Source organism: Blennius ocellaris, assembly GCF_963422515.1.
Source record: "Blennius ocellaris genome assembly, chromosome: 14".
Lineage (NCBI taxonomy): Eukaryota > Metazoa > Chordata > Actinopteri > Blenniiformes > Blenniidae > Blennius > Blennius ocellaris.
This window is the reverse complement of record NC_137663.1, coordinates 20,646,944-20,661,780: the sequence shown is the minus strand read 5'-3', so window position 1 is coordinate 20,661,780 and position 14,837 is coordinate 20,646,944. Positions and strand designations below refer to the sequence as shown.

General features: G+C 39.4%; 1 protein-coding gene across 5 annotated transcripts in view; it reads right to left on the bottom strand.

The window, feature by feature from the left end:
* Positions 1-14,837, bottom strand: part of LOC308139276 (unconventional myosin-XVIIIa-like) — a 61,526-nt gene that overhangs the window by 28,587 nt on the left and 18,102 nt on the right. For all 5 annotated transcript variants that reach the window (XM_080508655.1, XM_080508657.1, XM_080508658.1 and 2 more), the window contains 8 exons: positions 14,736-14,822; positions 11,023-11,161; positions 9,402-9,561; positions 9,091-9,277; positions 7,650-7,875; positions 7,356-7,465; positions 5,871-5,936; positions 4,292-4,420 (listed from right to left, as the gene is read on the bottom strand). In XM_080508655.1, the coding sequence (XP_080364781.1) occupies positions 4,292-4,420; positions 5,871-5,936; positions 7,356-7,465; positions 7,650-7,875; positions 9,091-9,277; positions 9,402-9,561; positions 11,023-11,161; positions 14,736-14,822 (1,104 nt within the window). The remainder of the gene's footprint in view (positions 1-4,291; positions 4,421-5,870; positions 5,937-7,355; positions 7,466-7,649; positions 7,876-9,090; positions 9,278-9,401; positions 9,562-11,022; positions 11,162-14,735; positions 14,823-14,837) is intronic.

The following is a 14,837-nucleotide window of genomic DNA, read 5'->3' as shown; positions in this document are numbered from 1 at the left end:
ACATAACTCCCAATACGGTAAGTGCCTGCTGAGGCAAAATAACAGACTTTCAAAATGCCAGGTTGTCCCCTTCAGGAGACAGTTGAAAGAGGAGAAGAGAAAAAAATAAAAAAACAAGAAAAATTGCGGTTTCGCCATTTAATGTCACACGGGCTTGGCACAGCTTCACAAGGTTAACATGCCAGGGAATATCAATCAAGGGAACTTGTGACTTCCTGTCACGTTCATATACATCAACCAGCGAGCGTCTGAGAGGCTTCACTGGAAGTCATGCGCACTTCTCCAGAAGCAAATTACCAGCTCCTCCACCTGCTAATCGTGGATACTTCAAACGGCGCGAGAAGCAGCGAAGCCCCATCAGTTTTCATCGAGGGGTATCAGGCTAACAGCAAGGGTGCAAGTGGATGTTATTATACAATGATTATTGTAAGATTCAGCAGCAACACACTGTAAATCTTCTCAGTGGAAAGATGAAAATCACTTGGTAATCCACCACAGCCTCGCATCTGCTCCCAACTCTACTGTTGACTAATTCAATCGGGCATAATAAGAACAAAAGGTATAACAATGGGCGCAAAAATTCCCTTTAGTTCAATGTTGCAAGGAGTGTATTTACTACTGAAGAAAATAACTGGATTGTAGTTGACGTACTGGAATTGCTCCAGGACAATACAGCGGCAAACAATAGAAAAAAGCTCCCTTTTGAACTGAAACCGGCCTTTGATTTTAATCAAGTGCACCATTTTTGACATCTCAATCATGCACTTGACTGCACACACAGAGCTAATCATATTAAAAGCTTCTCTTTTAGTATTTTATGATCGTATAATTTTTGGAGCCAAATCTAAAAACTTCGAATCAGACTTCCAGTTAAATTAATCTTTCAGGTGACAATGGCATCAGAGAAGGTTGCACAAGCATTTATTCAAGGCTTGTACATGCAAAATACATATTGGACGCTTTTCAAAGCTCCAATTATTTATTTCTTTACTTTTTTTTGTATTTTCTCAGGAAACATCCCTCGAGCTTCTATATCAGTTTCATTCGACTGAGATTCAAGGGAAGCTGGAGCCAACTCCAGCCAGCATTGCATGGATTTAATTAGTAGATTAAATATTTGCATTGTTCAACATTTTCTTAACTTATTTTGCCCTGTATATTTTCTCATCTCTCTCTATCTCTCTCTCTCATTACCTTTTCAGTGCTAGATTAATTCCCAGTTTTGGTTGTTCTGTATACATCATCCGTCTTTTGCTCCTTTTTATTTGGATACTATTACTTGTTTGGTATTTGGTTTACTGGACTTAACAGCATCAAATGAATATAACCTTTAGTTGATCCATCTTTGGGCCCTCCATTAATGGTATTTCAGACTCAATATGATTATATTTCGACCGTCTGGGGAGTCCTGAATGTTTCAATAAATTCATGAAATGGTCCATTTCCATCATTTTAAAAGGAACTGTTAAAACTGTTTTTCCCAGCTGGGCCATTTCACATAATACCACAATACTTTTTTGTGTCTGACGTAGGTTGGATTAGCATTGCCTCGAATGTGCTGCTTTTCAGAGGAGATCCCAAAAAAAAAAAAAAAATCCCATTTACCACAGTAGTCAGGACAGAAAGGAGGCAGAGGGCAAACTGACTCTTGTGTGTTATGTTTGATGAAAGATACTGGACACATCAGAGGTAAACCATAAAAGAAAACTAAAGATTGAGGTATATGCCTTTTAAGTTTCTTGAGGTAGTATCTTTGTGACGTTAGTGTTTTATTTTAAACATTATTACATTCAGGAAAATATTTTAAATATTTGATTGAAGCTGGATATTTGAAAATATTTTCCTTTTTTGATGGCTCCATCCACTAACACATTTTCATTATCATGTCTATTATTATTTAATTGCAAAGGTTTTAGGTGGTTTTGTTACCACTATTTGTACCGTCAGTCATAAAAAAAACATGCTGAGTAACTGTTTCTCCATACATCCATAAGAATCTTTGGTTTTCCTGCCTTTTTTCAAGGAACTATTAAGTTTGATTTGAATTGTCCAACTCTGCTACATTGTTGGATGTATTGGTGAGGAAACCTCAAGTAATATTTTAAGTATCAGCCCAAGTGTTCTCTTTTTTAGGAAATCAAAATGTGGTCACCCTCATATATAAGCATAAGGCCACGGTAAGTTGCAAACACAGTTAAACGATGTAGCCTGGCCTGGTCAGTGGAGAGTTATGTGTAAGAGCATTTCTTGGCAGCCATTAAGGAGATTTTGTTCCTATTAGAAAGTGGCACCTCAGCTGTTTTCCTGTTTCTAGTTTAAAGTCCTAAGTTGAGATTTCGGCGGTCAGCCGCGCCATCATATTTGGAACAAACACTTGAGCAGAAAGCCAATCTGTATGAAATTAATGGATGGAGGTTTGAGAAAAATAGTGTATGAATGTAAAATGTGTTAATTTCAACACAGTTTGCACAACACTCTGCATGGCTCATTTATATCGCAGCTATGACAGAACATGCAAAAGTGCAACCATGCCAACCTAATGAGGATTTAATATCTGCAAAATTAAACTAAACTGAAGCTAATTCTATCAGAAATACATTTTCATGAGGGGAGGAAGGGAGGGAGAGATTGTTTACTTCTTAATAGGCTTTGTAATTGAACAGTTGCACAAAGATTTTTAACGGCCACGTGCAGTGCAGGTCTACCCTATAGTGGGAATCGAACTTGAAAAAGAAAGTGCATCTTTTTTTCTATTTGAAACCACCATTCATGACTCAAACAGTAATGGCAAGAAGGAAACAAAAGCTAAAAGGGCTGGAAGTCTGCTTATATAAAAGGTCATATTGATTTACCTTGCAGCAAATATGACAATTTAATAGTTTTACTGGCATTAGCACAAGTTAACAAGATATCTTCTGCCTAACAGCATGTCTGTGTGAATGGGAAGCAGTAACTTTGATTCCGTTTCTGTTGGCTCATTACAAGTCAGCTGAAGCAGCACATTCGCTTAAATAGTAATCACAGAGAGGGAGAAGCACTACAGGGCTCCATACATCACAAAAAGACACGTGTGAGGCGGAGAGAGATGGACCCATATGCGCTGACAGCAAAACGGAAGACGGGTGGGGCAGAAGGGGATGTGAGAGTCAGCAGCATGTTTGATAAGACCACATTTAAATGAAGTGGACTGATATAAAGTAATAGAAATGGATGTGTCTCTATCACATATCCCCTTTGGAAAGCTGATTGGGCAGATCACGGTGGGAGGGTGGGGTTCAGGGCAATAGGTTTAAAGAACTTATTTGTAATTAGGTGAAGATTTACAGCAGAGCTGGCTCGGTCCACCTCAACAGCAGAGCAAGCAGGCACTAATATTAGCTCTAAACTCTGCTTGCATTCCTCACCTACTTGACCTACTTCACCTTATCCCACTGCACAGCAAAATGGACCTGAATAGTTATGCAAATATCACATTTATTTATTTATCTATCATTAGTAACTGCATTGAGTTTTCCCATTTTAAATGGTCATTAGAATGACATTTCTGAGATTCAATTCAAGATTTGGGAAGCATTGACAATGGATACATAAATGAAATATGTGAGAAGAAGTAGAATCCGTACAATGAAACCACATGTGCCAAAATGGATGGTAAAACCAGTAAACATTTTATGTAAACAGAAACATACGATTTTAGAACCGAAGGCTAAATTGAATTATAAAATAAGCTCATTCTGGATATTTCAATTTAAAATTGTTATCGCCCATTAATCCAAACGACCATTAGAAGGCCCTTTATTATAACAAAAATGACAACTATGCAGCAGTGGCTCATCCTCCCAAACTTTGTATTATATGATGGAAATAAATGTCAGTGTTGAGAACGGCCCATGGTCACGAGGTGTTATTGTACTTGGGGGGGATATTGTGATAATAAATAATAAGAAGTAGGAGTGTGTATGTGAAAGGAGCACTAATTGTGTGAGATCTGTAATTGAAACAGTGGCTTACGTGGCTTTATAGTATTGCGATTGTTGATTATTGCTTGTGAGGTGTTTCTAAAGCCAAGGGAAATCAACAGTTTTTTTTTAAAAGTTTTTTTTTTGTGTACAGAGGCTTTTATTGACCCATGACGCCTGCCTGAGGGCAGCAGGTCAGACGAGTGCCTAGATGGATGGGGCGGTTCTTTGAGGACAGCTTGGGTCTTTCAGAGGGACCAGAGCAGGAAATAAACACAACTCTTCTGATTTAAATATTGTGTGTTTTCACCTGCACCTGACGTGTTGCCTACCTTTCTCTTCTTGAAGGCCTGTCGTGCCAGGAACCCTCTACAGGCTGCTTGGAAGAGGGTCAGATTGCGCTTGGTCTGCTCATCCCTCTGTTCCTCCAGCTTAGGCAAGGTGCCAGCTCTGAAGAACAACTAGAGGATGAAACAATAACACACACACACACCCTTATTAACCAAGGGTGAAAATATTGACTGAGGAAATTGGATTCGGAGGTTCACTCCTGTTAGTCTGAGGCAAAACGACAAAATTAAAACAGAAGTGAGTTAAACAGTAAATAAATGCACTGAAGCAATAAATCAATAAGAAACTGTGTAATCCATGGACAACCGAGTCTTATCTAAGTGAGGAAAACTGTGATTAAGTTATTATCTCGGACAATCAGCCTTGTCTGTTTCTAATCTGGGCCAAAGGTAAAACACAGGTAAACAGCCAATAGAAAGCAGATCACACCACAGCCCGTCAACGCCTCGGAGGGATCCGCTACTGCAAATATATCCCAGATATGATTGCGGCAGGCTATTAAACTAGATGGATGATGACAGCGAAAATGTCTCCACCCAAGGTCTTTCCTCAAGTCCCAGTGCTTTATAAATTACCAAATCCATATGTGATCTGTTAACAAAGCAGAACGTGGAAATGATCAAGCAGCTTTCGTCGAGGAAATCAGCCAGGCAGTAGGGACAAGTGATGCATTCAATGACATCACTGAACATTACTTTTTAAAATTGCTTAGTGGGGCTTGAACAGCGCCGGTTTATCTTTTTATCATCATCAAATGCATGCAGCCCTTGAATACATGAAATGCATGCAGCCATGCTGTTTTCAGACATGTGGCTCTCCCTAATGGTGGCAGATTTTATCCTGTCAAAAGCTTTGAATCCACTGCTGTAAGGTTATTTGGGGTTGTTGTAATTGGCATGCAAGTGAGACAGGTTGCTAAGATGCTACTGGAATGCTTTGTGAATGGCCAACTGTGCTCGTCTGCTTCTGAGCCTATTTCACACTCCAAAGTGCAGCTCCATGTGAAGCTGCCTCCAAACCATTCTTGTGCGGTGTGTTTTGTAACGGCCTTGTACGCCGCATATATCTGCGAGCACAAGTTCCACTATTTTGTAGATCATTGTTTCCTTTGATTTCCTTCTTGGCTGATGGCCACTTTCCAGCTGATAGGATTAGATCTCAGTCTCCAAGCGGTGAATTACATATAATGGTGACAGTGGAACAACAAAGAGGGCCGTCAGTTTAGAGAATTTGTTTTAATGACTTAGAAAGGAGGACAGCGAGGTCACACAGGCAGGCGGGGTGGAGACATGCCTGCTGGACAGCCACTGGCAAAAAGACTAGAGCAAGGGGACAAGGCTGGGCAACTTTCCAGAATAGGATGGCAAACAAACATCAAAGAGGAACAGGTGTAATGAAAGAAACACTTCCCCAGACAGCGAGTGTCATTCAAAATAAAATTTAAAAAAATAACAAAAGGGTGGGGGGGGGGGGGGGATAAAAGAGCTGTGTGCTGCAGCTCTGCTGTTGGAGTTTAATACGGACGGTTTACTCATTTCAGACATGGCGGTTTTAACTCACCCGACTCAGACCCATGTGGTAACTGCTCTTCTCCAAATCCAGGGACTCAAGTAGCTCCTCCACAGCCTGGGTAAACACACACACAAACACAAACACACGCACACACACTCTCTTAGTCTTTCAACAGCTGGATCCAGTGGGAACATCTACTGATGCCACAACGGTTCTGCAGTCCACAATTCCCCCAAGTTGTCATGTTAAATTAATGGTATAGTGCGGTTTTCCCTCGACTCTCACATCCACTCCCAACTGGATTTAGTTTTGAAACTAAGCTGGTAATCACAGGAAAAGTTTGGCTCCTTGAGACCTCCGCAAACCAATTACAACTTGTCCCGCAGAATCCACCTGCTCCTGGGCTTTTTCGCTATGACCCCCCTGGAGTTCTTGGACGCACTGCGGCTTTGAGCACACACATCCTATGTAGAAATACACCATCAGCCAGCCTGGAGCCTCTCCTCTCCCCGTTCATCTCCGGGCCTGTGCATACTGTAGGTGTATTGTTGTCTCTGCCTCTTCTCTCTACTTGAGCCTCCAGCCTGAAAGACTACATCTAGATTACACCAGGAGAGGTTTGCTGCGAACACTGAAGGGCTTTTGTTTGCCCGTGTTTCCACAGAAACTCAGCCCCAATGCAACGACACAGGGGAAAAAACTTCACCCTGCCTTAACCCTATTCTTTCACTCTCTCCCTCACACTCTCCCTTTCTCATTTCTCTGAAGAAACAAACCAGGTTTTTTTCTTTTTTTTTCTTTCTTGAATTCAGCCAGGACTTCCCTTGCTGAGGACCAATGCCCAGCACCCAGCGGCTCATAGTTGTTAAAGACCCCGTGAAATAAATAGTACATCCCGCTCAGTTTTTATGTTGGCTGAATGGACTAACTGTGTTCATTGAACTCTGGATCTGTGTCAAATAATCTTTATAAAAAAAAAAAATTTTCACATCAAAAACACTTTTTTTTTCAGTGACAAATGTCGTGGGGCGTCTCTTTTGCACCAACAGCAGGTGCATGGCTGCAGAAAGTCACTCAAAAGTGGAACATGCTTCATCTACTTCAAATATCAGAAACACACATGCATGAAATAAAATATCCCTTTACAAGATCATTGAGAATACTACTTGCTTATCATCATAGTGGATATAAAGGTGCGTGCACAGTCATAGTAACTGTCGGAGCTCATCAGCCAGTTTCCTTTGCCAGAGCAACAAAAGATAAATACATCTCACTGAATGGGGTTTTGTTGCTTTTGACTGCATGCACTTTTTTTTAAGCTACTCTACAGATCTGCTTCTTTCACAGACATGATAGTGGCGAGGTTAAGTTGACTAGGTCATTACTAAAGCTCTGATGAAGGTTTATGTCTCTGTCAGCCGGCTGCTGACAAATCAGGGGCAGCTGTAATGAAGCTGCCTCTTCACAACATTAATCTTCACTGTGCATGGCCCACTGTATATTTTACTCCCTCTCTCTCGCTAATTGACTTACTCTCTTCTCGTCCTTCACTATGTAATTCCTTCCGTGCTTCTTGGTGAGGTGCGGTGCCAGCACATCGAAACGCCGTCGAAACTCAGAGAACACCATGTGATCAGGGTAACCTGTCAGAGTCAGCGTGGGATGACAAATATTTGCAGAGATGCAATCGTTATTCTGAGGTGACACGAAAATAAAATTTCATATCTGCTTTTGTTTGTTTTCTTTTCTTTTCGGATACAGATCTTCAAAGGAGGTCCGCATTTCAATACCCATCCTGAGTGTGTGTGATTTAAACTGATAGCTCACCTTGCCGGTAGATCCGGAGAGCGTCGAGCAGCTTGGATCCACGCATCTGTGCACGGAGCAGGGCAACATCCAGTTGCATTAAACCCGGATCGCCACTCTCTCCCTGAGCCTCATTCTCCCCGACTTTGAACAGGGATCCACTCAGAGCCTTGAGGGCATCCGCCTTGGGCAATATGCAGTGAACAAATTGAATCCTGGACCTCCGCACCATGTCAAGGAGAGCATCCTTGAGGAGACAGAGCAGGGTTAGGAAGTGCAGTTGGAGCAAGTCGATCGTTAGTGCAGCATCTCCAAGTTACGCATGTGCATATTGTAGTACACTGTATGGAATTGGCGGAGGCATTTACTCTACTTCTCTTCCATTATTATATTAAAATTAAACAAATAACACCTACACACATGTATTTTAGTATTCCAATATTTAACACAGGGTTATTACAATAGCAAATGGATCAGTGCCTGTGTTTGTGTGTGTGTGTATACAAGATTTTTTATTGGGCAAGTAGATTTGTCTTTATACAGATTTGCAAGTGCATATCAGAATTGACACCTCTGTAATTAGATATGTGCATGTGTGACATGTTTGTTGTGCGTCTGCTGAGTTTTGTGCATGCCTACTAAGACTTGTTAACATCCGTTTTCTCCTGCCATGACAGAGATTTGTCCATAACTCTGGTTTTGGGTTTTTTTTTTACACTGTAGTAGAGCAGTAAAATCCGCCTGTAATACTTCAGCTTGGTAGTTTCTCGTCATCTTAGTAATATGCCTCAACCCATCGGGTTGTCTCATCTGATGTGAGGTGAAGGCAGAGATATTTACAGGTCTTGTATCATGCATGCACAAATCGAACACATGCTCAAAACTTGATGTGCACATACAACTCTATTTACACACATATCTAAGTTGACACTAACTCATCCCATTACTGACAAACATCACTACATACAACCCAATACACACATACACGTTCCAACAACTCACTTTGCTCCCATAATTAACCGAAAGTGTGTTTTAGTGTATGCATTTTATTCTATATTATGTGAACATTTCAGTTGTTCCAACTGTGTTGAAATGAATCATAAAAAACAATGATATATATTTGACAGTGAGCACAATCTGGGGATAAGTGTGTTCTTCAAGTATAAGAGTTGGAAGTAAAAGCAGCTGCTGAACTGCCTTAATATGATTTTCTCTGGCTGCAGCCCAACGTCAGTCCTTCATCTCATCACGTTTCTTTTAAGCTGCATTTTAAACACTTTCTGAAGACTTTGAGGCCCAAAGCAGATTCCAAAGCAAATTTTCAGCTTTTCATATCAACGTCCCCAAGTACACCTTAACCTCACTGCTGTTGTTTTCAAACTTAACTGAGGAGGAGCATTCAAAGTTTGGCAAACTGTTTTTTTTTTTTTTTCTTTTTCTTTTTCCGCCACTCTCCTCTCACCACTTGAAGCTTTATCTGAATGCAAGATGACTTCTTCTTCATAGCAGCCACCCCTGTGGTGAAAGTCTTCCTCATGCTCGTAGCCCGGCGCAGAGATAGCCGGGAAACACCCTCAAGGCCTGCGATTGATCCACACAACACCGTGGCTCCTCCTGCTCGGCTCATGAACAATGAGCTGATGACCTTTCTGCAATATTAAAAAAAAAACAGCTCAACATGGTGACGTCATGGTAACTCAACACCATGTCTAACGGGTAATCATTTCAAGTGGACATCATCGATCTTAGTCTGCTCTACTGTGTGCCGCTTACTTTTGGGAGTCTTGCAAAAGGTTCGCAGCATTGGTAGAAGCGGGATTCTGCTTGGCGTGGGTTAGCCACCCCCGCACGTCATACTCCACCCAGTCGGTGCCATGACTGTGGCCCAACAGGAAGTGACTTTCTTTTTCACTCTTTAAGAGGAAAGTGTGACCTGATGTAAAAGTGTGATTTTGTGTTAGAATCATGAGCCCGAGTACATATGCAGAGAGATGGAAAAATAAACCGTCTTCTTCAAGAGTTTAGCACGATGTTTATACAGTCTGCGGGAAGACTTTATCAGAACGAGCAGATTCAACATGTCCTGCTTACTCTGGTGCATACCATCTGTCAAAAGCCTACAAACACTTTATTGATACAGAGAGACAGGCTGTTCCTGGTCCAACTGGTTGTTCATGGACTATAGTAGCCTGCCTGTGCAGTTTAAGTGTGAAATCAGTAGATTTACCCATTCTTATATTGTCATAAATATTGTACCGGTCTGCCTCAAGCACAAGGTGGCTATCAAACAGATACGGCTGATAAAGTAAATAGAAAAGCTCAAATCTCACTCATAAAAGGAGTGTGAACGAGATGCCTCCAGCTGCTAAGAAGATACTTCACCCTCTAATTCTTATATATTTCGAATTTGTTTTTTTTTTTACCTGAACTTCACCAAGTCCAATTGGGGAACTTTAAAAACTTTCAACCTTGGCGAGTGTTATCAGTGTAGCCAACAACATACAGAGAAAGGATTGTAATGACTCATCTAATGTATAATACAAGTCAACCTGGCAGATAGGGGGCTTTGTGCGCCATCTGTTAAACTCCAATGAACTCATTCACAAGGACAAAATACAATGTGCAATGAAACAACGTATTGAGAAGTAGAGGTGAAGCCAGTACTCAAATGAATGTCCTGAAGTGCAACTCGTGTTACAGTGCTTGCAGTAAAAAATTCGGTTTCAAAGTTCTTATTTTAACCTATTTAAATACTTCATAATGTTTCAGCATTCACAAGGACAAAATAGTGCGCGATGTAATTAAATGGTGAAAATCAAACGCTCAAATACAACTGAAAACTATTGTTACATTGCTTAAATTGTACCCAATAACAGTACGCGAGTAAAATACTCAAAGTATTAGTTACAGAAGGTCCAGTTTTTTCATAGAGTCAAAATCCATAAAACATAGTTCAATAATATAGATTTTCTTCAAAAATGCAAATCAGAAGGTTTGATTAATTCAAATTGGTGTGATAGTCAATAGAGGCCTGTATCTTTTAACAAGCTAAATAGAATACATAGTGTAATAAATACAACCTCATAAAAAAATTACGAAAACACTTTAATTATAGAGTTTTAAAAACTCAACATTGAAAATATTATCATGCAAGGTCAAATATATAGTGGATGTATAAGCAAAATGTTAAATTGTTCACACAAATAATAAAAATTGGACACAAAGCTCCTTGCCACATTATTAATATCATATTAATTCCTGTATTAAATATTCATCTCACATGATGAGGTATTCTTTTTATTCATTTTTCTGGGAGATCATTAGTCCACGAACCAGAACTACTTTTGGGGGTGATCCCTCTGAATGTGCACATGCGTTTTTGTCCTGTGCTCACCTTTACTCTCGCCCTCAGCAGGTCCATAGTAGCTGAATAAACGCCCTATGAGAGTTTCCTCTGATCCCCCGGGGTGCAGCGCCTCCTCCTCCATTAGCCACAACAGGCCCCGTGCCTCATCGGTTCGAATCGTCCGAACCTGCCAAATAAATATGCATGTGACCTCATTAAGTCAATTTCAGTTCCAGTTTAATACTCTCACTTTGTTTAGTACAAGAGTCTGCTTCAAGACCGGTTCTGATTTACCAGCAGTACTCCTTACGTGGGGAAACAGAACACCTTGCCACAAGGACATTTTGCTCATTTATGCCATTTAATGGGAACACGCTGAACACTGATCAGATTATATTTATAATGCCTTTATTATTTATCTGCCTTCTGGGTAACAAAAAGAATACTTTTTATGAAAGCTTCTGGAAATTATCCTTCAAATGCTGGATTCTGGCCTCTGCCATCCATATTCTATTAAATAATAGCACTTCTGAGCAGAGCGAGAAGAAAATCCTTGAATTTACTTCGTAAAAGAAACAAAAGGTGAAAGCAAGAAAATTGCAAATATGCAGAAATGTGTATAAATATTTGTCTCTGTGACATGAAATGTATGCATGTTTCATGACATGATTGGAAACGACATACCAGTATGTGAGCGGCATGTTTTTGTTGTGTCTCATTTATATTTGACACACTATTTATATGCCAGTTTAATCCAGCAGGTCAGTCTCTGCCAAAGGGCCACACAATATGTCTGAGCACAAGAGATGATTAATGGGAGAGGAAATAAGAAAAAAGTTAACCCTAACATTTTTGCTCTGTTTGCAGTTTCTTACTCTTTTTTTATCTGATCTGTGTGTTTCGATAAGATATTGGATCATTTGAATAAAAATAAAAAAAAAAGTTCAAAAAGTTTAGAGAAGATAAATTCTTAGCTGGATCCGTTATAAACTGACATAGTGGTTTTCAATGTGTGGTGCCTTTTTCAAGAAATATTGTTTCTGAAGAAATCTTAATGAAATAAAATAGCAACATAATCATTTCAATTAGTAATAACTTTATTCAATTATGTTGGTATTTTACTAATCCACACCAACATTACTCTCAGAAGAATCTAAATATTGTCACGTTATCTTGATTATTGTTAGTGTTATTGTTGATTTTCATACTTTTGCTACCTTTTTATTTCCTTGGATGTCCCCACTGTGGGACAAATAAAGCAATATCTTATCAGAATGCAAGATAATTGTATTAAATACTAATTTAAATATTTAAAAAATTAGACTGTGTTTATTTGTTTGTACCTCAAATTTTAAATTAAAGAAACACTATGTTGTAAAATGTGTTTTACAATCCTATGATGAAGACATCTTCAAAATATGAAGTGACAGAGAAAATACAGTCTCATTTTCTCAAATAGAAACACTCAATATCAGGTAGTACATCAGTACATTACTTAATTACACTAAGTGCACAAAGTCACTTTTCCCTGAGGAATACTTTTGTTCATTTCAACAAAAGTGGTTTGTTGTACATTTTCCCAATCTGAGCCAGTTGTGGCAGACCTATTATAACTATTATTAGCTCTGGAAATTAAAGTTCCAAAAGCAGCTGTTCTCCCTACGACCTTCAGCAACTGCTGAATAAAAGCATCATCAATTTAGCTTTCTCTTATAATAAAAATGGAAACAAAAAAAGACTTCATGAGTACAAAGAGTAGAAAGGGAGTGGGGATTTAAAAGTAATGCAATCAGAAATGCAATTAGTGAGAACACAGAGACGAAAATATAAGTCACTCCAGCCCTTAACAATCATCGAGTACGAGCCAGACAAAGGTTTTTTTTTTGTTGTTTTCTTGTACGATACCATCCGAGCACATTTACTTTATTAGCCAACATGGAGGAATGGAAGAACGTCATCAATACATCATCTTTGAAAATTCACGATCAGGAATAGAGCAAATCTTAAAACACATAAAATAAGAGCGCAATATGTTCAAAATAACTAGTCTTTTTTCTATCATTATAATATTTTTACTTTGTTCTAACCCTAGGCATGTATGTATGCATAGATATGTTTCGATTAAATATATTTCCACTATAAAGAACCATAAAGTTCATTATTTATATAGAATGGCTAGAAGGGGTTTAAACATGGATATGTGTAGGTATGTGAGTATATGTATATCTGTGTGCATATGTGCCTGCAAAAATTTGTTTGACATGTCTGAAATATGAACAAAAATATATTATATGTTTGAGTTGTGAGCACCATTTAGGACTCTGAAGGTTTCTTTACAATAAAAGGACACAGTTTCATTCTGTTATTTCTTTAAACTTGCACCGAGAAGATTATTTGAGGTTTGGATTTGTCGAGGCTGGACACTTCTGTGTCAAGTTTGTGTGTCCTTCCTATGTAAGTGCGTATTTTTCAAAATTGTTCGTGATTGTGAGGGATTTGTCCAATTCATGCACTAGATATTATTCGTCATTGAAACTGAACTCTTGTCGCTCTGTCAGTCGACTGTGCTTGTGAATGAATGAATGAAAAACTGTTGGTATTTTTGATGTTCACAATTGCAGTATTTCTGAGAAGTACAGAGGAGCAGAACTTTAAAGAACTCAATATAATGCTGCAATCTCCTTCATGAACTGTCCGAGAAGTGGTTCTTTGGGAGCTAGACTTCTTCTGAGGAGGTACACACTGTAATAAAGTTTGGTCTAATATATACGTACAGGCTGTTCATTTTTGTAATTTCCACATTACCACTGTGGTCTAAATGTTTTGCACAAGCAAAAGGTCAGTGTGGCATGTCAAAAATATGGAACGCAAACCCTCTACTGTGAGAGAGCGAGCTCTAGTTAATGGTCGTCATCTTGGTTGCTAATGTGCAAGTCCGACATGGGTACCTTGACGAAACCCACAAAACCATAAAACAGCTTTTGCAGCTATCAGCACAGATGAGCTGGAGACATCCTTATCAGCCCTGCACACTACACTAACTGCAAATACAGCGCACAAAATCAGTTTGGTGGAGCCATAAGACAACTATGAGTGCTGTTTGTGATAATGGACATCAAAGCTACAACAGGAGGGAAAACATATCTGTGAATGGAACATCTTTTATCGAATTATCCTTTCAGCACAAACAGCAGAGCTTTAGTGTTGACTTTCAAAATTACTTTGAAGAACCTGTGTTCTTTTCCTTTGGTTTTTAGTGTGATGTACTGCAGTTCATTGCTTCTGATGACATTCCCATTAGAGCGGAGACCCTTCAAAAAGTAAAGCACTCAAACCAAACACACTGGAATTATAGCAAAATGATCTATGACTCCCTAAACTCTGCCATTTCTGTTTCCATGGTGCAGATCATAGGCTGCAAAGGCCAAACATTGATTTTCCTTCTTGAAGTCAATTCGCTAACCTTTCTTTTCTTGTACCTGCCATTCTATTTTCTTGCCTTTGCCAAACAAAGCCAGCATGAACAAAACTTTTGGTATTTAAAAACAATATTCACAGCGGAATTAAACAAAAGCTACCCAGAGATTATGAAGTAAAAGTAAATGAGAGGCAGGAAATCCCCCCCTGGAGTTGCAATAAGCGTACAGAGGCCATGTATTAAAGACATACAGGATTAACGAAGAACTGTGAGTGACTTTGTGAGTCAGAAATGTAACCTCCAGACAATGATAATGTAGATAGTTAAAGAAAACTGAACTTACCAGTGCCTGGCTAGAGGCTTGATCAACCACTGCCACAGACAAGGATGTGCTGGGCTCTGTGTCATCTAAGGAAAGCTCAATGTTCTCCTGGAGCAAGAGAAG